Source organism: Muscardinus avellanarius, assembly GCF_963383645.1.
Source record: "Muscardinus avellanarius genome assembly, chromosome: 7".
Lineage (NCBI taxonomy): Eukaryota > Metazoa > Chordata > Mammalia > Rodentia > Gliridae > Muscardinus > Muscardinus avellanarius.
The window spans coordinates 114947860-114970737 of record NC_137793.1 but is presented as its reverse complement, the minus strand read 5'-3'; the positions used below and the strand labels follow the sequence as shown (position 1 = coordinate 114970737).

The 22878-nt window shown below is 42.1% G+C and overlaps 1 protein-coding gene across 1 annotated transcript in view; it reads right to left on the bottom strand.

Annotated features, from left to right (window-relative positions):
* Positions 1–16856: 16856 nt before the first annotated feature.
* Positions 16857–22878, bottom strand: part of SELL (selectin L) — a gene marked incomplete at both ends in the record, with an annotated part of 37992 nt that continues 31970 nt past the window's right edge. The window contains one exon of the mRNA XM_080698793.1: positions 16857–16957. Within this exon, the coding sequence (XP_080554919.1) occupies positions 16857–16957 (101 nt within the window). The remainder of the gene's footprint in view (positions 16958–22878) is intronic.

Below are 22878 nucleotides of genomic sequence, written 5' to 3'. Positions count from 1 at the left end.
AAGTTCAAACCTCGGTATTAACCGAAAGGCAGCCCCTTGGGATGTGTGTGGGGGTATGGAGGGTCATGGCGCTCAAAGTCTTCCTCTAAAGCTAGGGAGTAATCGGGATACTAAAGGAACTTTAGACAACGGAGAGGCCTCCGGGAGTGTGAGTGTGGGGAAGGAGAGTCAGTGAAGGGAATACTTCCAGTGGTGTTACAGACATGTGAGAGCATCGGTGTCGATTTCTATAGCATGTGTCGGGAGACGGGGCTCACCAAGTCCCTGTGCGTGTAGGACCCTATCATCCTGAACTACATATGAAGCGAGGAGATAATGCACCAATAAAAGTCTATTAAATAAGTCTTCCTCGAGGAATAATTCCCCTTTGAAACTCTCTTGGGATGACAGGTGTCTCCCCCATCTGCTCAGACGCCACAGGCTGGTCTTGGGGACGTGGCTGAATCCAGGAGGCTGAAGAGTTAAGGGTTCTGCGTGTAACTAAGCAAGCGGAGTTTTGAAATCAGAGGAAAGGCCCCTCTGAGAGGCTGCCTCAGGCTCTGCTAATCTCCAGTGCCCTCTGGCAGCCTGGGTCACGCTGGAAGTTGCTGGAAAGGAGTGGAGACTGGGTCATTAGGATAACATCCTGCTCCTGTGTAGACTTTCCTAAGGCACACCTAAAGTTCTTTTTAATGTGCCTTGCTCAAAGAACTAGAAATGAGAGCAGGGTGAAGACAGGCAGGGCAAAGCCGGAGATTTTCCACGGACCTCCCTTTTCTTAGGAAAGGGGTACCGAGGCCAGAGGAGTGGATGGCTTACGAGGTGTTCTACAGCATGGCGGAACTGACGCCACACGAGGGAGAGCCTGAGCTGCCCACCGTGGATCCCCAGCTCCACTCCCAGAGAGAGTTAACGTCCCTTCTGTGACCCTTTGGCTGTCTGCCGAGATCCTGCCTGACTCCCTCCTTCCTCCTCCGCAACTGTGAAAATTCTTTTTTTTTTTTTTTTTTTTGCAGCACTGAGGATGGACCCAGGGGCATTCGACCTCTGAGCTACACCCAGAGCCTGATTTTTTTATTCTTTATTTTGAAACAGGGTCTCACTAAGTTGCAGAGGGCCTCACTAAGTGGCTGAGGCTGGCCAGGAACCAGATCCTCCTGCCTGGCAACTGCTGTCCTTGACCTGCTGGCTCTCCCTGGTTCTCTATGCCCCAGTCAAACTGCTCTTTTTAACTTTATCACTAGTATCCTGATTACCAGATCAAATGAGTGCCACCTCCCTTCTCTTCCTTGACCTTTGCCCAGTGGCATTGCCAGAAACTCCTTCCTTTTGTTCAACGGTGGTCTTGGCGCTTCCCTTGGTTGTCCTCCTGTCTTTGCCCTTTTTCTGAGTCCTCCTCGGCACCCACCCCAACTCTGCGCTCTCAGTTGTGGAGTTAGGGCTGTTCTGGGCCTTGGCCCACCCTCATGACCCAGTTCTCTTCTCCTTCTTGCTTCTCTAGGCTTCCCAGGTCATCGGCACCTCCGTTTGTGACTATCTAGGGCATGAGGTCCACAACCAAATGCCAATGCGCATACAGCTGGGGAGGGTGGCTGGCAGAGGCTTCTTAGACTGGGGTCTGAATGCTTTAGCGATGGTAGAGAAGATGCGTAACGATTACTAAGTACACGAAAGAATGAATAATGATGGCAAGAGAATGGCTGGAAATAAGAAATGTGCTAAATAGGAAACTATAGGAAAACAAGTGAATATGCATATATTCAGTTACGTTTACAAGTGAATATATACACATATACCTATGCCCATAACATATATGAACAAACCTATAAAATACACGCGAGTACTAAGTGCTCGGTAGAGAACTACGCTGGGGTTATCTGACAGAGTGGTAGGGGCCATGTCAGACAGGGAGGTCGAGGGCGGCCGCAGAGAGTGACCAGAGGGAAACCGCCCAGGGAAGCAGGAGGAAGGTCACTAAAGGTGAATGGAGAGCTCGTGCAAAGGCCGTCCCACGGGGGCGTAGCGTGCAGTGTTCACAGAAGACACATCCATGCGGCTGGTTGGACTGAGCGGCAGGTGGGGCAGGGGAGGAGCCTAGGTGACAGGTCACTCCAGACTCCAGAGCCAAGCCAGGAATGATGCTTTATTCTAAGTGCAACAAGAAGACAGAGGAGAACTTTAAGAGAGGCAGAGATGTGTCTGACTGCTGTTGAAAACTGGGATATCCAGAATTGAAATGGTGGTTAGGGGCTAGATCTTGTGGGTCTCAGATACCAGTAGGTGAAGGGATCCAGTTTCAGGGTTCTGAACTGAGAAGCATCACGAACATGTGGACCTAACAGGGATGTTTCTGATGAATTAGGAACAGAAAGACTGAGCTACAGAAAGAAGAGGCTACTGCTCTGGTCCCAGTGGAAATTGGAGAGAGCCTGGCTTGGGCTGGAGTCTATGGCAATGTAGGGGACTGGGGTGGGGTACAAGAGTCATCAAGAAACAGATCAATGAACCCATTGGCAGCAAGCTCAGATGTTACGAGGCATCACCACTATTACCATGGTAGTGTCCTTACATTTCAGGATGATGGTAGAAATGGCGGTGTGGCACAGAGATTAGTGACCTTTGCTCAAAGGTAGAAAATGAAATACAGTGAGAAAATTACAATAAAGACAAGAGGAGGTCCAGGACATCAACACTTAGAATCAAAGCATATAGTTAAATTAGATTGCTGATTGCCATTATGTAGGGTGAAATGTTAGCCTTAAAAATAAAGGAGCATACTTAGATTTTTTTTCAGGTCTGCCAGACCATAGCTGGGTCATATGTCTACAAATATAAAGGACTTGCTCTGTATTTGGCGTTGTTAACGTCCTGCTTTGCTTTTTTATTTTTCTTTATTGTGGTACTGGGGATGGAACCCAGGGGCATTCTACTTCTGAGCGTCATCCCCAGCTCTATTTTTTATTTTGAAACAGGGTCTCACCGAGTTGCAAAGGGCCTCGCTAAGTAGTAGCTGCGGCTGTCCTCTAACTGCGATCCTCCGGTCTCACCCTCCAAAATGCTGGGATTACAAGCGTGCGCCACCACAGTGGCTCTGCTTTGCTTTTTCATTAGAGAAGTGAGAGCCTTAGAAGACAGTGTTATGAGTGTCATTTGTGAAAACAATATACACCTACGCTCTACATCCAAGCGTCTTTCCTAGTATCACCCACCTGTCATGTAGTGAGTCAGTTTAATTTTTAAGGATTTTATTAATAAGCATCTTTCTGAAGATGCACATTTTAGGAGCCAGTGGCCGGCCCAGGGAGGGTGCGGCCCAGTTAGTTGCATTTTCCCAGAAAAAAGAGTAAGAACTGGAAGCCACAGACCTAAGAGAGTGGAAAGGTAAAATGGAAGGGAATCCAGACCTGCTCCCTAGCCCACTCTGCCCCTGACTAACGTCAAATGAGTGAACAGCCCCTTCCCAGCCAAGAGCTCCCTCTCTGACATCTGAGATTTCAATACCCTACCAGAGAAATCTTAACTTCGTTTTCTCAAGTCTTCAAAGATAACTGAAGCCACCTCTCTGAACAAGATACATAACTCACATAGGCAGATGGAGGTTCCTGAATCCTTAGCGTCAAATGTGTTTCAGGGGAAAGGAAGAGGTCTTCTCCATGAAATATTAAAAACACCACCTTAGCCCTTCATCTTAGAGTTCCAGCCTGACTCAGGGAGTCAGCCGAGGAGTCTGAGCATGAATCAGAGGAAGCAGTGGCCCTTCTGGGACCCAGTGGAGGCCTGGGAGCCGCCTGTGGTGGTCAAGAAATGTCAGTGTGCATGTGAATGTTTGTATTTTTGTCTGGGATAAAGAATTGTAGCTCCCATCAGAATCCTAAAGAACTCCATGATTCAATATGTCCTACGTTTGAAACAGAGGAGGAAACCAAAGCAAATAGGAGGGAGGGAAGAATAACTTCTCATTCATTTAACTTGACCAATTCAGGACTACGATGTGCAAAAAGATAAGGCAAAGGCAATCCACATTCGTATACCAAAGTTCAAACTGAGGGCAGGCTCCACCTCCTTCCTCCTAAGAATCTTCATTATCCTCGTTTTCTACAAAACCCCTCACTATGAGTATTGAGAAGTGTGTTAGAGTAGGAAAGAGAGGCGGGATGAATCAGATAGAGATGCTGCTTTCTTCTTTAGTCCCATACAAACACGTCTCAAAGCAGGAACCTGTCTGATTCCTCCCTAGCCATAGACTACAGGACTCTATGTGGGGTATGGCTGGTAAATTGGGGTAAAATTGTTAGTAGCCCAATGTTTTCTTTTTAAATCTTGAGTAACTCCACTGATTTCAAAACGCCTAGTTATCTTTGGAGCTTCCCTGTATCCCAAACCCCATTCCCCCTCCCCAAGCATTTTCTCTTCTAAGAATAGCTAACATTTTTTAAATCATCTGTGTGCTGGGATCAGATCTAAACCCTCCTTAGTATGAACTTATTTAATCCTCACAATGACATATAAAGAATATTGTTATTATTATATTCCATTTCCAGGTGAGAAAACCGAATCACTAGCAAGATAGATGCTTAAGGAAAAACTTGAAATCATGTGGACATTCCAGATCCACCCCGGGAAATTCCCAGGGCTCAGACAGAGGGATAGCAGGGTTTGGGATCAGAAATCATTCAGTTCAGAGCACTTCCTCAGCCTTCTGTGCATCCTGAGAAAGGAGACGGCAGGTTGATTTTACCGAGATCTCCTCCCAGAGGCTCCCTGTAAGTTCTAGTAGAAAGAACAGCAGCTGTTGCACGAGAGGCTGGGACTGGGATCCTGACAGGTGCAGCCTCAGGTCAGGCACTCAGCCTCTGCAAGCCCCAGGCTTTATGTGTAAAAGGGAGAGAGCCTGGACTCACAGGGGTGCCCGGAGTGCCAAAGCAGATGGCACAGGTTCAGAAAGGCTTGTAAACTCTGACAGGCTCCGCACCATAAGCTCCATGCCTACCACCACTGTTCACATTTTCTGAAACTTTACCTGCCCGGTCCAACCCCACGCCGCTTTAACTCACCCCCTTCCCATGTAAAGGAAAAATGAACTTACCATCTCTTCTGCGGTCGGCTGGCTCTGTGCCCCTGCCCAACCCAGACTTAATATAGCCTGGCTGCCTCCCATCCGCGTCAGGCTGCTTACAGAAACAATTTCCTATCCACTTTCCAGAAATTCGCCTTAGGCTTTCCCACGAAGTTAGGAGTTTGATAATGCAGAAGTGTGATATTGGCAGCTTGGAAGTAGCAGTTGCCAGAGGGGCAGGGGGTCACCCTTCCACGGGAGACAGTCTGGAGACGAGGACAAGTGTGAATCATGCCTGGGCATCCCAGGCCGAGCGAGGCGGGAACAGAACTCACACCCCGGGGCCGGCTCCCCTTAGATTATCATGAGTCCCAACTGAAGACTGTACATTTGGGAGATTTGGGTATTAATCATAAAGTCCTCATGTAAATTCCAGTTATTGTGAAATGTCGGGAATGTTTGCCATCCCAACAGCCTTCTGAGGGAATGAGCAAAATTAAGAACAATAAAAAAGAATTAGGTAAAGGGGAAATTCACTGGGAATTTTTGGCACTTGAGGAAGATTGTTGGAAATGGTTTTGAAATGACATATACGATAGACCACTTGAAAGATACTCTGTTTTTTATATCTTTTTTAAAAAAGAAGATATCTATGTCACAAAGGAAGAAGTTAAGGCCAGGAGCACACTTGTAATCCTAGTACTTGGGAGGCTGAGACCGGAGGATCTCAGGTTCAAGAACAGCCTGTGCAACTTAGACTCTCAGCAACCTAGCAAGAGCCTATTCCAATTAAAAAAAAAAAGGGCAAGAGATTGTAATTCAGAGGTTGAATGTCCCTGGGTTCAATCCCTAGTGCCACCACAAGAAAAAAAAAACACCTTAAAAGAGTCTTCTCTGTTTACAGATAATCTTCTATATGGAAAACCCTAAAGACTCCCTCTCACATGAAAAAATTATTTGCTCTAATAAAATAATATAATATTTATAATATTATATAATATTATAATATTAATGTAATAATATTATATAATTATATATATTATATATAATATTATATATATTATATAATTATGTAATAGTAGTGTTTCTGTATACTAACAAGATTATATCTGAAAAAAGAAACTAAGAAAATCATTTGCAATAGCTACAAAAATTAATTAGGAATAAATAACAAAAGAACTGATAGATTTGCACTCTGAAACTGTAAAACACTGATTAAAGAAATTGAAGCAGACGTAAATAAGTAGACAGACATCCTGTGTTCATGGTTTGGAAAAACACAATATTGGCTACATGTCTACCTTACCCAATGAAATATACAGATTCATTGCAATTCCCATCAAAATTTCAATGGAATTTTTCACAGAAACAGAAAAACAATTCTAAAATTTGTATATAAGTCACTTGGCCTTGGCCCAAAGCAATCTTAAGCAAAAAGAACAAAACGGGAGATGAGGCGTCATTATATGAAAATGGATTGAAGACCTGAAACTGTGAAAGTACTAGAAGAAAGCACAGCGGGATCTTGATCTCATCCATGATTTTTTATATGTGATTCCAGAAGCACAAGCAACAGAAGAACAAGTGAGAAAACATCAAATTAGAAAGATTCTGTCCCTCAGAGTGAAGGGACAGCTGTGGAAAAAGACACTTGAAAACCAGGTGTCTGGTAAGAGGTTCATTAATATTCACACTATATCAGGAACTCAGCTGGAGAGCAATCAGTCAGTCAGCCAGTTATGATTTTAAAACTTAGCAAAGGACTCCAATAGACATTTTTTCCAAAGAAAATATAAAAATGCTCAACAGGTATGAACATATGCTCACTGTTACAGTGGGATGTAAATAAAAGCCATGCGATATCTTACATCTGTTAGAATGGCTGTTGTCAGAAAGATGAGTTGGTGAGGACACAGAGGGACGGAAACGCTTGCACACCTGCAAACTGGCAGAGCCGATGAGAGAGTACAGTGTCATCAAAAGATTAGAAGTGCCGGGCGTGGTGGCGCACACTTGTAAGCCCCGCGCTTGGAAAGTGGAGACAGGAGGATCACGCAGGTTCAAAGCCAACCACGCTGGCTCAAGAGACTGTTTCCAAATTAAAATAAAAAATAGGTCTGGGAGTATAGCCTGGAGGTAGAAGGGCTACCAGAAACCCCAGTACCACCAAAAATAATAATAAATATATATATATATATATATATATATATATATATATATATATGAATGATTATAAAGGCATTCTCTCTACTAGGTATATGTCCAGAGGAAACAAAATCAGTACATTGAAGAGACAGCTTCACTTCCAAGTTCATGGCAGCGGTATTCAGCAGTAGCCAAGATAATGGATTCTGTCTGCATCCACGGTGGATGAATGGATAAAGAAAATGTGATGTGCATACACAATAGAATTCACACTTAGAAAAGAAGGAAATCCTGTAATTTGTGACAATGTGGGTGAATCTTGAAGACATTATGTTAATATAACCCAGCCATAGGAAGGCAAATACGCCATGTTCTCACAAATCTAACAATGTCGAGCTCAGAAGTAGGAAGTAGATGGTGTTTTCTAGGGGCCAGGGATGGGGCTGGAATTGGGATGCTTTTGATCAGAGGAGGCAAAATTTTAGTTCAAGAAATCATTTCAGCATGGTGACTTTAGTTAATAACAATGCATTGGTTATTTGAAAATTGCTAAGAAAGTGGGGTTTAAGTGTTTTTATCACAAAAACGATACGTAAAGTAATTGATAGGCTAATGGACTTATTTTAGCCACTATACAAAATATAGATGTATCAAAATATCTTGTTTTAAACCATAAATTATACATCATGTATAATTTTTATCAAGATATAAATATAAAAATACTGTATAATTTTTATCAATATACACATATACATGAACACATTCAACAAATAAAAAGAAAGAAAAGGAATTAAAGAAAAATGAAATGAAAAGAAGTGAATAAAAGAACAAAGGGATTTCTAGGAATAGGAGTGGGAGAAAAATACTATTTGATTTGTTTGAAAGCTCTTCAGGTCGATTGGCATGTACTTCTATGGACATGAGCTATGCAGAAAATTTAGGTTGATCTTAATTATGTCGCCTATAAAAGCATAATATAACGCTAATATAACTTAACTAATAATCTTATACATCTGTCTCAAATATATTTTTCATCTTTTCAGATCATATGATAAATCCCCAGAGGGCAAAACTGTCTCCCATATCGATCTTTCTTCTGAGATACTGAGGAAATCCTGTTTCATTGATTAGCTTAATGACTCCAAGTATCCTATGCAATGGCTCCCTCCCACCTTCGCTCTGGAAAGCCTCAAAATGGAACTTTGCACCTTGTTGGAGTTCTGCCTGTTAAATAGAGTTTTTTTCCTGGTATTTCCCTATCTAGGTCACCCAGTCCATGGGTGAGCAACTCATTTTCCCAGGCAGGTGGTAGTATCTTGTCTCTGGACAGCGCACTTACTGAATACAGTTGCTGATAATCTAACTTTCTCTACCTCTTCTGTATCGGGTGCCCATCAGTTACTAGTGCTTTGAAGTAACATCCTGCATACCAAGGCCAGGTCTAGGCAAAAAGGGAAACAGAGACACGATTGCAGCTGGGAAGCTGTGTGCACCTCCCAAGGCCGAGGCTTAAGGCTCTGGACGTCTCAGTGCTTGGGAGGCCAAGACAGGAGGAGCACGTGTTGAGGCCAGCCTCAGCAACTGAGCAAGAACTTATTTCAAAATAAAAACAGACTCTAGGTATAGCTTCGAGGTAGAATGCTCCTAGGTTCAATCTCCAGAAACTTCAAAAATGAATAAAAATAAAATAATAAAGAACACATGGCTTTTCCTTCTTATTGTTAGTATATGTTCATTGTAAAAACAATTTTAATTGAAATTTTTGAAAAGCACAAAGAAGGGGAAGAACACTCAGCCATAATATTGCCACAGGCGAAATTGTGGAATCACAGTATATGTTGTTTCAAAATCTGCCTTTTTTCATTCAATGATCTATCATGAACATGTTCTGATGTTTAAAGTACATTTCTTCTTGAGTTACAACTACAGAAACCCTAACTATGATGGACATAGTATAGAAATGGAGTAGGAGGGTGTGGTGGAACACGCCTATAATCCCCATACTTGGGAGGCTGAGATGGGAGGATCACAGGTTTGAGGACAACCTCAGCAATGTAGCAACTCTCAGCAACCTAGCAAGACCCTGTTTTAAAACAAAATATAAAAAGGGATGGGGATGTAGCTTGGAGGTAGAACGTCCTGGGTTCCCTCCCGAGTCCCACTTAAAAATGAGATATAGATATATGGAAAATACAACATAAAGATGAGGAGTGGTGAGTCCAGCTTCACCGTTGCTCTTATGACCATATCAAGCTTTCCCAGAGAAATGGAGCTCTTCTGACTTGTTTCTCTAGTGTGACTGTCCATTTCTTAATATCCCCTCTTTCTTCTGGACAAGGATGTCATCTGTCCTCACAGCTTTGGGAAGATGTCGTATATGAGCTTTGTGGACTTCTAGCTCTTCCTCTTGAAGTTCTGTTTCAATTAGTCTGACCCGATGTGGTGCACACTTATAATCCCAGTGCTTGGGAGGCTGAGACAGGAGGATCACAGGTTCACGGCAGCCTCAATGCAAGGTTCTCTGCAACTTAGCGAGACCCTGTTTCAAAAGAAAAAAATAAAGTAGGGCTGGGTGTAGCTTGGAGGTAGAATGCCCTTGGGTTTAGTCCTCAGGTTCTGTAAATAATATATAAAGAGGTCTGTGGTGTTCTGTTTAAGCATCTCTTTCTCTGTTTCTGCTCTCCAGTCTCTGGAAGGGAAGAAAATCAGTTGGCTGTGCAAAAGTCCCAAGCAAACACAAGCTCACCAGACTGGACAGTCACCCACTCAACATGGAGTGGGAACGGGCTCCCAGGACGCACTTGGCCGCTCTGTGCCCCACCCAGGGACTCACACTTTCACCTGACATGTTTTGGTGAGAGCTTGCTCTGTGTTCTAATCTCAGCTACCCTCTGAAAACCCAAGAGTGAGTAAGACACAGCCCCCAACCTGGAGGAGCTCACGGGCCAGCAGAGAGACAGGTGCACCAGCAGCTGACCACAATCAACATGGCAGGGGTGGCGTGCAGGCTGACTCGTGTGAGGCCCACGGCTGGCGGCCTGGCCAGTGCAGTGGGCTTGGAGGGCTGCTGCAGGAGATGACCTTGGATGAGTGGAATTCAGTCTTTTGTGCCAGCTCAGTGGTTAAGTGTGCTCACAGAAAATGCTGGAAAGTCAATAGATGAATCAGAAGGGTGTTTTTGTTTTTCTTACTAACAGTGGTTTTACTCGCCCCCCAAAAAAAAGCTCATTGTGCCTGGGCCCTTTGCATACCAGAAGGCTGTGGTAGCCACAGAACCATTATCATCAACACCAGAGCCCTAGAAACAGCTCCATGGGGCAACCTGATTACAAGTAGCACCGTGAGTCGACAGTTGCAAGCCACCGAGGAAGTGAAGCACAGATAGTGTTGTATTTTTGAAGTGCCATCATGGAGCCCTTACTAATGAGCTAGATCCTCAGCTAAGCATGTTAAAAGCCGTATCTCATAGCATCCTCACAGTATCAGAGGTAGGGCCTATCAGAACAGTGGTTTTGTCCTGATGGTTGTTTTATTGTTTTGCTTTGTTGTTGTTACTGTAGTTGTTTTGTACCGAGGATTGAACCCAGAGGCATTCTACCTCTGAGCTACACCCCCAGCCCTTTTTATTTTTTGTTTTGGAACAGAGTCTTGCTAAGTTGCTGAGGCTGACCTCAAACATGTCATCCTCTGGTCTCAGCCTCCCAAATACTATGATTACAGGTGTGCACCACCACACCTGGCTTCAGAGATTATTGTTGTTCATTTTATTCAAAAGGGAATTGAATACTGAAGAGTTTAACGTTTCACTGAAGATGGCACATCTGAGTAGTGGGGAACACGAGATTCAAATTCAAGGGCCCTTGAAATGACGGCACAGAACTAAATTGTGGAGGTTTTCACTAAACTCTTTTTTTTAAAGCAAGTCTGGGGATGGAACCCAGCCAGAGGCATTCGACCTCTGAGCTCCATCTCCTGTCTTATTTTTTTATTCTTTATTTTGAAACAGGGTCTCACTAAATTGTAAAATAGCCGAGGCTGTCCGCGAACTGCCATCCTCCTGTGTCAGCCTCCCGAATGCTGGGATTACAAGCATGCACCACCACGCCCGGCTACTAAACTCATTTTAATGTGCTTTCTGAAAAAAGAAATCTTGTGATTTCCTTCTCTTGAATTTCCGAAGGGTTCTATGCTAGAAATCTTTGATAACTAAAGATAAATTGAGAGCAAAATTAAACCCAGCTATGTATCATTCCCATGTCAGGACACAATATCACACCTCAGGGTAAGGCCTTCTGTTATTGCTCCTGGATTACGGTCACCTTGACCACAAGGGGAAGCTCAGGCCAGTTTACTGGGGAATGTGATTTTCATCTGGAAATGCCAGGTGAAGGAGCACATTCGCCGCTGAGAGGGAGGAGGTTGGGTGGAAGGGGAGATAGTCCCGGCTCATCCTCTGTCTAATCCCCAACTGAAGATGATCTGCTTCAGAGTTTCCCCGGCAGAAGGGGATGTAGGCCTGCATCATCCTCTCTCTCATCTGATCACCAAACTGAGCACGATTTGGTCAGAGTTTCCTGCAACCTCCCTAGTTAACTTGCTCTGCCATGCCCCATAAGCAAAAGTAATAAAAGATTAAAGAGCCAGTGATATTTGCTGAACATAATTTGTTTTTCTTTGATGAATGCAAAGAAATGTTACCTCTAAAAGTGATTACAGCAGCACTTGGCAGTCCTCCTTTTCTTTTCTTTCTTTGTTTTTTCCCCCTGTGATGCTAGGGATTGAATCCACCTCAAAGATACACCCCAATTTATTTTATTTTTATTTGGAAACAAGGTCTTGTTAGGCTGGCTTAGGCTGGCTTAGAACCTGCGACCCTCCTGTCTCAGCCTCCCAAGTCCTGGGATTGCAGGTGTGTACTGCAGTCCTAGCCAGTCATTCATTTCTTTAGGGCCACATCTCAGAAATTACAAGTGGAGTTTATAGAAACCCACATAAACGATTTTCATTGAAAAACTAATAGGTATTTATGGAATTTTCGTCCATTTTAACTGAATTGATAATCCAAACTTTTTAGAGGCCAATAAAGGCCTCGCCTGATCTGCAGATCTGTTCCCCCTACCATGTTTCTGACACAAGACAACCAAACTCAGAATCAAATCACCGGCAGTGTTCAAAGGAAACCTCCTGAGCTTCCGAAGTTTCCTCCACTTAAATCTATTTAAATGATGAACTCAAGCTGATGCCGTCCTGTCATCCCAGTAGTTAGAAGGCTCGCAGGTTTGAAGCCAGCCTCAACAACTTAGCAAGACCCCCAACAAGTTAGCTGCACTGTTTTCTTTTTTTCTTTTTTTCTTTTTTGCGGGTCTGGGGATGGAACCCAGGGGCATTCTACCTCCGAGCTACAACCCCTGCCCTATTTTTATTATTTATTTTGAAACTGGGTCTCACTGAGTTGCAGAGGGCCTCACTAAGTAGCCGAGGCTGTCCGCGAACCGCGATCCTCCAGGTCTCAGCCTCCTAAATGCTGGGATTACAAGCGTGCGCCACCACGCCCGGCTCTAGCTGCACTGTTTCAAAATAAAAAAATAAAAAGACTGGGAATGTAAATGGATGGAATAGGTAGTTTTGAACTGTGTTTCAAATGTGTTTTATCTGCTTGAAATTGTTTCCTTGTTTTGTAAGTATCTTTGATATCAAACTGAGTAATTTGCTGAAATACATATAAACTCCAACTATGATATTAAACAATAGATTATAATTAAAGAAATGGAAAAACAGCACCTGTATAAACTCATTTAGCTGGAAGTAATTAAATCAGGTCTGATTTTATAATCCTCAAATAATTTTATGATCTTGGCTCCTGATAAAACGGAATTGTCCCACTAAGTGGTAGAAGAGGCTCCTGGGGATTTGGTTTCCTTTCAACAATAAGGAGGCAGGAAAAGGCGTCATTGAATATTTGGGCTCGGTGGCTTATTTGTATTTAAACTCCGGTTAATAAGTTTTTTCTTTCTATTGAGTTTGTTGTTTTACTCTTTGCTATTAAAATAAAAATTTTAAGTGTTGTAACTCACCTGTCAATGTGATAAAAGAAAACAAATTTCTGCAAGAAAATAGTTCTAGTTGCTGACATGAAAATATAAAAGTAATGTAGTCTTTTATAATATAATCTTTTACTTATAAAAGTAATGTACCATACAGAAGGGCATAAAGAAGAAATAAAATCCAGGTATTACATCCCCCTAAGGCAACATACTGATATGACCTGCAGCCAGGTGTGGTGGCACAGGCCCGTAATCCCAGTGCTTGGAGGGCTAAGACAGGAAGATTGTGGATTTAAAACCAGCCCCACTGACTTAGTGAGAACTTGTTTCCAAATAAAAAAATAAATAAAACAGGGTAGGACTCAGCATGGAGCTCTGAGGTCGAATGTTGCAGAGTTCAATCTCCAGCACTGCAAAAAAAAGAAGAAGAAGAAGATTGGCAGGTGACAAGTCAGCACAAGAAAAGACCGTGGCATCATATGCCCTCGGGACAGAGAATTTCTTACTAGCCAAGTGCTAAATACTGAGTCCTCGCCACACACTGGTCCAGGTGTAGGAAGCTGCAGCAATGACAAGACACAAGGTCCCGATAGGCATGGGGTTAAGACTAGAAGGAAAAACTGTCCGAAAATAAGCAACTCTTACTGCGATGGGCTGGGTCCAGGCTGTGTGATTCGCCTCTCACAGATGTTAAAATGGAAGTTTGAACAAGTTGTTTGCTTTATCCGAGATCACAGAGCTCATAAATAGGAGAGCCAATTTTTAAGCCATGGGTGGTAAGTCTGACATCAAAGCCCGTGTCACCACACAGACTCCCCAGACGCCATTTGGCCAAAAACTCAGACAGATTTGGGTCCCATTTGACCAAAGGCATGGGTTATTTCTTTGCGTCTTTCTATGAAGCCACAGATGCTTCTGGAACACCGCAAAGTGCGTAGGAGCTGGGAACGAGGTTGCAGATGTCAAGAACTACAGCAGTAGCCAGGGATACCATGACTGGCCCATCGTGGACTGTTGCCGGACGCCGAAGCACCAGGCTCTGTGCTGATGGGGAGTCGGACGCCACTGGACGGGACTCCGAGGATGCTCGTCTTCCTCCACGACTGCCACCATTGCTGCAATTTCTCATCACTAGAGATTGAGGCAGCAGGATTTCTGGGTAGACTATGAAGGTAGCAGCCTCTTCGTGGCCAGTCATAACTTTAAAATTTTCCAGTAACTACAGCAATAATGACGCAAAGGCTCCTCACTACCCTACAATTTAGTAAGACTTTGCCACAGTCTAGCTTCTCTTCCAATTTAACTAACCTCAGTGGACAGAGGTGTTGTGGCAGGAACATCTATGTACAACCAAGACCTGCGTCTCCAGTCTTTGCAAATGAAACGCTGGCAGGGGTGCACATGACCTGCTACTGTGGCCTTGTCATAGGAAACTTCAAACATGTTTAAGAGAAGCACTTAAAATTATACTTTCATCCAGGCATGGTGGCACATGCCTATAATCTCAGTACTTGGGAGGCTGAGATAGGAGGATCACAGGTTCATGGCCATCCGCAGCAACTTAGTGAGGTCCTCAGAACTTACTGAGACCCAGTTTCAAAAATAGAAAATAAAAAGGGCTGGGGGTGTAGCTCAGAGGTAGAATGCCCCGGGTTAAATCCCCAGCAACACATAGAAAAATTATATTTTCAGATTTGTAAATAACAATGAGGGCCAACAAGTTAAAATCATGGAGACTAAGTAGTAAAGAGGAAAAATGCTTCATAATAGAGGACAAAACTACAAGCTAAGAAAGGCCTTTCCCCTAAGGTTTACATATGAATCGAAGAATATTTCACTCCGTGGCTTATTTGCAGTACTCAGTAAGGTAAAAGAGAATACAACTTCAGAAGCAGGTATAAAAAACAGGAGTTTCAAACTGTGATGAAGGGGGGAAATGTCTATAAGCAGCAAAAAGTAGAATTGTTAATGAAGAAAAGTAAATATATAATACAATACACCGTCTCTATATTGTAATGATGGGGAATTCAACAGATAGATGGGGCTGTAACTAAATTATAATTCTGCTGCTTATCCATTGTAGGGGTTTGGGCCAACTGGTAGAGCTTCTATGCTTAACCCCTAAAATGAGAATAATAGATTTAAAAAGATGATATGCTTACAGTGTTGAATATAGTACCTGGCACATAGCAGATGCTATGTAAAATCATGTCTCTTGTTATTTTTATTCCCACCGATAAACTTGATGTATATTGTCTGGATTGAGGCACTTAGGATCTTCCTACAATGCCAGCATCCCTCAAAGAGGCAGACATTGCAATATCATCACTGTTGAGCTTTTGCGCAAGAAAGAGTTATCTCTGAGATGTGCCCCCAGCCTTTAAAAATTTTTTTACTTTAAGCCGGGTGTGGTGGCGCACGCTTGTAATCCCCACGCTTGGGAGGCGGAGACAGGAGGATCGCACAGGTTCAAAGCCAGCTGCACTGGCTTTAAGAGACCCTGTTTCCAAATTTAAAAAAAGTATAAAATAGGTCTGGGAGTATAGCCTGGAGGTAGAGGGGCTTCCAGGAACCCCAGTACCACCAAAATAATAATAATAATAATAATAAAATAATAATAATAATAATAATAATAATAATAATAATAAATTTTACTTTAAAACAGGCTTTTGCTAGGTTTCTGGGACTCTCAAAGTTCCTAAGGCCTGCCTCAAACCTGTGATCCTCCTATCTCAGCCTCCCAACGATCAGGATTACAGATGTGTGCCACCCATGCCTGGCTTAAATTAAATCATTTTAGGTGGTGTGTACCTACCAACGAAGAGGGCTGTAACCACAGGCTTCTCAGAGAGAGAGAGCGCCACTGCAGATCTAGATAAATTACAGGAGCCACTAGAAACAGATTTGCACCTCTTGGCAAAAGAGCCTGGCCCAGCTTTGATCTGGGCACCAGGACAAGAGCCGGGCAACAGAGAATCCTTTCCTGTCTTCAAGCACATAGAGAATTAAACAGGAAGCCAGTTACGCTGCCCAGGCACACTTGAATGATAAACTGCGGATCCCTTTCCCAGGCAGCCCCGTGCTTCCCCTACTAACACCTCCCGTTGTGGAAAAATCTAAACAAATCAGTATTAACGGGAATCCAACATCTTCCTTTCGATGGCCAAAGTTTCCTTCTTAACTCTTTGAGGAAACTCCATTTGGAAAGTTAGGGAATTGGAAAAAGAGAGCCATTATAGCACTCTGTATCTATTTTAAAGTATGGGCATTGAAATGAATATCTGATTGAACAATTTTTTATATTTTATTTGGAAACAGGGTCTCACTAAGTTGCTGAGAGCCTAAGAGTAGCTAAGGCTGGCTTCGAACCTGCACGATCCTCCTGTCTCGGCCTCCCAATCCCTGGGATTACAAGTGTGCGCCACTACGCCCAGCATCTGATTGAACAATTTTACCTAACACAATAGGTTACTATGCACAACCATGGTGAACAGTCTACACACAACAAAAGGGATTAATAAATAAAATACTGAGTGCAAGACACCAGTCCCCACAAAGTGAAGACATACTGAAAGATTCTGCATACATAAAGTTCAGAAATGAGTGAGACCAGCGCCCAGCACTGATAGAAGTCAGGAGAGGGGCTCCCACTGCGGGTAGGGGTAGCCAGTGACTGTCAGAGGCAGTGAGGACGCCTCAGGCGGTAGCATGGATCTGTTTCTCGACCTGGATGCTGGTTACACAGGTGTGTTCAGGTGGTAAAAATTCAGAAAGCGATACCCTTTTTACATGTACCCTTTCTCATGTGCGTATTATATTTCAAAGATGTTCAAATAGTAAATTCTCACATCTCAATAAAGACTAGCTAAGCTTGACCCAGCATTCTGGCTTAATGGGAGCTTCACTTTTCCAGGGAAAAAAAGCCATCAATTATTTTAAGAATGGGAAAATTCTGGAGTAGAGGAGGAGTGGGGTTTAAAGTATTCAGAAGGTGGGTTTGTTGGGTAAGATTCTTCCCGTGTCACAACATGGGTTGGTGTGAGAATCAAATGAGTGTAAAACTTAGAACACACTGAATCCAGACTATTAGCTGTTCTCCCGTTTGCCCGGTGTTTTTATTTCGGCTAAGATCCACGCATCCTTGGGCCACGTTCATCTTCTTCTACAATGCAACCCTAGCCTGGTATACAGGGAACATAAAATATTTGTTGACCATTATTGGTGGCATTTAATAAATATCAGTTGAGTAAATGGAGAAATACCCATTTGCTGCTATTGACACCATGGGAGGTCTCAAATTCTGAAATCAGGCAGTTTTAAAAACTTTATTTCTTCCTCCTCAATTATTGATATTTGGGGATAGTATTGAGGCGAGAAGGGGCAATCTACTGAACTTTTCTGAGACTCCAATTTCTTACCTATGAAATAGAGACAACAATTCATTATTGCAATGTAGTTTGCAGTGTATGGATCTGGGGAAACTGTGTTAGTATTTATCATGGAATGTTGAGTTTTACTGAATATTTTTTGGTAAATCTATTGAGATGTTTATATAATTTTTGACTTTTGCTCTGGAAATGGGATGTGTAACATTTATTAATTTGTATATGTTGATCATCATTACATCCCCTGTGAAAAAGCCTATTTGATTGTGGTTTATAATCTTTTGATATCATGTTGGATTTGGTTTGCTAGTATTTTGATGAGGAGTTTTTCATCTATGGTTATCAGTTATAAAGGTCTATATGTTTTTTTATCATATCCTTGTCTGTTTTTTGAATCAGGATACTGTAAGTCTTGGAGAATGCATTTCAAATAATTCTCTCTTTTAGTGTATGGGGAATAATTTGAGAAGAATTGGTGTTTAGTTATCTATCTTTAAAATTTTGGTAGAATTCTATCCATCCAGTCCTGGGCTTTCCTTTGTTGGCAGATTTTTTTAATGATTTAATTACATTGTTGATCATTTGTCTGTTTACTCATTCTAGTTCTTTATAGCTCAATCTCAGCAGGTTAACTATGTTCTGGAATTTATGCATTTCTTCGAAGTTTTCCAATTTGTTGGTATATGGTTTTTCATAGTAGTCCTCAGTCATCCTTTAAATACTTGTAGTATAAGTTGTAATACCTCTCCATTGTTTTGATTTGTTTGGGTCATCATTTTTTTTTTAGTCTAGCTAATGATTTGTAAATTTTGTTTATCTTTCAAAGAATTTTGAGTTTCATTGCTCTTTTGTGGGTTTTTCCCTCAATTTTACTTATTTTTGTTTGGATCTTTATTATTTCTTTCAATCTACTAATTTTGTTCAGTTTTTTCTGGATTTCTATTTTGTGGTGGGTTCTTAGGTTGGTTTTTTTGAGCTCTTTCTACTTTTTATATAACTGTTTATTGGTATAAACGTCCATGTTTGTACTGTTTAGTATTAAACCCCACAGTTTTTTGTACATTGTGTTTTCATTTCTATTTGTTTGAAGAAAGTGTCTAATTTTCCTTATAATTTTTTCATTGACACATTGGTTGTTCAGGAGCATATTATTTGGTTGTCATGTATTTTGAAAATTTCCACAGTGCTTCTTTGTGGCTGATGTCTAGTTTTATTTCATTATGGTTAGATGTATACTATGCTTTAGATTTTTTTCAATGTGTTGAGACTTGTTTTGTGGCCCCATATATGGCCTATCCTGGAAAATATTTCAGGTGTTGATGAGAAAATTACATATTCTGCAGGTGATGGATGCAATGTTTTGTAATCTGCTAGATCCATCTGGTCCACAGTGCAGTTTAACTCCAATATTTTTTTTGTTGATTTCCTAATATTAGGATGATCTATCCATTGATGAAAGTACTCAATTATTATTGTGTTGAAATCTATCTGTCCCTTAAGACAGATAAATCATATATATATGTATATGATTTATATATATTTATATATATATGTATAAAGTTGGGTGGTTTGGTATTGGGGTATTGGATATGTATTTACAATTGTGATGTCTTTTTGCTGAATTGACACTTTATCATTATAAAATGACTTGCTTTGTATTTTTTTTTTTACAGATTTTGGCTTAAACTCTGTTTTATTTTCTATGGGTACAACCACTTCCGATTGCTTTTGGTTTCTGTTTGTATAAAATATATTTTTTCATTCCCTCGCTTTCTGTTTATGTGTATGTATACCCACAAGATGATTTTCTTGTGGACAAGCATACACTTGGGCTTTTTAAAACTATTCAGCCAGCCTCTATTCTTTTTTTTTTTAGTAGAAATTATAAATGTTTTCATTTATTGGTTTGAACCTTTGTTTTGATACATTGCTGGTTTGACATTGAAATTTTAGCCTCTATTCTTTAAATGAATCAATTAAGGGTAGTATTGATGAGCAACACCCTCTGCCTCTCATGTTATTAGCTGTCCTTGTCATTTGTATATTCTTTGTTCCTTTCGTCTCTTGTTGTTAATCATTGTGGTTTGGTGGTTTTTCTGTAGTGAACAGGTTTGATTTCTTGCTCTTTCTCATTTGTTTACCTACTGCACCGATGTATTTTAACCTTTTGCATGTTTTTTCTTATGATAGTTATTATCCTTTGACTTCTAGATGTAGGACCTCCTTAAGCATCTCATAAATCTGGTTTAATGTTGATGAGCTCCCACAGGTTTCACTTCTCTGAGAAAGAATGTATTTCTCCATTCCTGAAGGATATAGATTTTCTCAGTATATAATTCTTGGCTGACAGTTTTTCCTTTCAGCACTCTGAATATATTATTCAATTTTCTGTAGGGCTGTAAGATTTCTGCTCAAAACTCTGCTCTTAGTCTAATGGATATTCCCTTATATGTGGCTTGACCTGTTTCTCTCACTATTTTAGAATTTTCTTTTTGCCTCTGACTGCTTGGTTATAATGTGCCTTGGAGAGGGTCTTTTTGGGTTGAGTCTGATTATGTTTTTTTTTGAGATTTGTTTTCTAGAATGTCAATATTTTCCCCAAGACATAGGACTTCCTCAGGCATTATTTTATTGAACATGCCTTCTGTGTTTTCTTCATCTCCTCTCTGTCTCTGAAACTACCACAGAGCAGTTATTTGTTTACTTACTGGTGTCTCATGAATCCTGTAGGATTTTTTTACTCCTTTTATTTTATTTATTTTTGCTCTGAATGATCTGATTCAAGAAAATTGTCTTCAAGTTGAGAAATTTTTCTTTATCTAGTCTGTTCCTATGGCTTTCAATTGTATTTTTTATTTTATTCATTGAGTTCTCAACTATAAGATTTCTATTTGGTTATATTTTATGATAACTAGTTGTTGAATTTCTCATTCAGACCATGAATTTATTCCTGACCTTATTAAATTGTTCCTCTATCCTCTTGTATCTAACTAAACTTTCTTAATATCATTATTTTGAATTTCTTTTCAGGCACTTCATAAAATTCTTTTTTTTTTCAGTACTGGGGATTAAACCCAGGGGCATTTTACCTCTGAGATACACCCCCAGTCCTATTTTTTTGTTGTTGTTCTTTATTTTGAGACAGGGTCTCATTAAGTTGTGGAGGGCCTCACTAAGTAGTTGAGGCTAGCCTCAAACCTGCAATCCTCCTGTCTCAGCTTCCCAAGTACTGGGATTATAAGCATGTGCCACCACACTTGGCTCATAAATTTCTTTTTCTTTGGGAGTCTATTTCTGGAGAGTATAAGGTTTCCATAGATGTCGTGCTTTCTTGCTTTTCCTGTCTCTGATGTCCCTACATTGATATCTGAACATCTAATGAAACAGTTGCATTTTCCAATTTTGTGGAGGCTTCTTTTCATAAAGAGTGGATTTTCCCTTTGCTAGGATGCTAGGATGTTGCTTGGTTATGGTATGCTAACTTCAATTCTGGGCAGACTTGTATTATTATCTCTGTGCAATTTCTGCAGCTACAGTCCTCATCTATGGTTACATCAGTGGCATAGGCTGTGGTTATCTGTGACTGTGGTGGATGGCGTGGCTTTGCTGAGGGTGGGATGACTGCCTGACCAGCCGTCAGGCTGGGAACAAGCTCCTCCAGGTCATGAGGGCCAGCAGCTATAAGATAGGTTCTCTAGTGCTGGCCTCACCATCTGGCTGGCTGTTGGGAAGGGCATGGTGTGTGTGGGCTCTGAGACTAGTGAGTTGTGCAGCAGGTTTGTCAGGGTGTGTGTGTGTTGCCATCTGAATTCTGCTGAGATGGTTTCAGGCACATGCAGGCATTGCATGACAGCCAGCTCTGCAGTAGATTTCTAGGGCATTGAGGCCACTGTGTAACGGACTTTGAGCCATGACAAGCACACAGTGGAACTTGAGGCTGGCCAGTTGAGTGTCAAGCACAAGGGGAGGCAGGGCCACTGCCTGAGTGGCTGTCAGGTGGGATTTGGGTCTACGCAGTACTGTGGACTATGCCGCTCTGTGGCGGGCTCTCAAAGGGCTGGTTTCCCAGTTAAACGTCTGTTGAGTTGGTAGCTGAGCACGAGGTGCTGCAGGCTGCTTGGATGTACAGCTGGCTAAGTGTTGTGGGCTGCTCTCTGGTTGGCTTTCAAGCCAAGTTCAGGCCCGCTTGAGCCTTGAGTGCATGTCTGCCTGTTTGTCAGGTGACAGGACACTGTGTGTGTTTGGTAGCTAGGATCTGGGGCTGTCTACTAGGTCCGATCTCTGAGTACTGGGGTCACAATGCTGCGGCCATTTGTGTGAGCAGAGCAGGATGACAGAAGATCCTCAAGAATGGAAGTGTGCTGTGGCTACCAGCCCCGGGGTTTGAGGCTCTCTAGCAGTGGTCCACCTTCAGGATCACGCTGAGCCTAAGTTGCTGAGGCCACGGGGGCACGGATGGACTACACGGGCTCTTATGTGTGGACATGTAGCTGGTGAACTCTGTGCAACTCTCTTAACTCTGTTTGAAGACTGTGATGGCTACGGGAGCCTCCTGTACAGTCAACAGCAGCAAGAAAAGGAACCTGTGAATCTCCTGATTACCTTTTCTCCATAAAGAATCTTTGGTTAGGCGCTGGACAGACCGGGTAGGAGAGAGGCGGATGGCTTTCTCTCCTCGCCGTGGTGCTGCCTTGAGTTATCAAGAACCACCAGATGTCTGCGCTTTCCTGCCATGTTCTAGCACACTTCCCGTCACTCCTCGTGGCTATTGCTGTTTATTCTTTGCTGTCGTCTGTTTTTGGAGTATATGGGGGTGAGTGACAGGTAACTCTATTTGACTCTTTTACTGATATCACCATTATTCTCATTTTAAAGCGGTGGAAAATGAGACATAGATAGAAACTTAGATTTAGACTCCAGGCTCAAGCCTTTTTGACTCCAAATTCACTGTTCTCTAAAACCTGGTAAATTCAGTGAGTGATTAAAGGAAACTCCCTGAGTAAGTGAGTGTCACTTCTGAACTGCAGGCTGATCTGTCTTTCACTCACTAGCACCAGACAGTGGCAGTTAAGGAACTGACTTTGTCCTCTATCCTCTGCCCCTCCTCTCTCTGCCTCCAGGGGGATTCGGTTCTTGGTAATTACTGAGCAGTGGTATTCACATCAGGATGGAAACAGAATATAACCAGAGCCTCTCTGTCTGAGGAACAATAGATGAATCAATGCCTAACCGGGTGAACAGGGTCATTTGGCAATAACAAGCTTCCGTG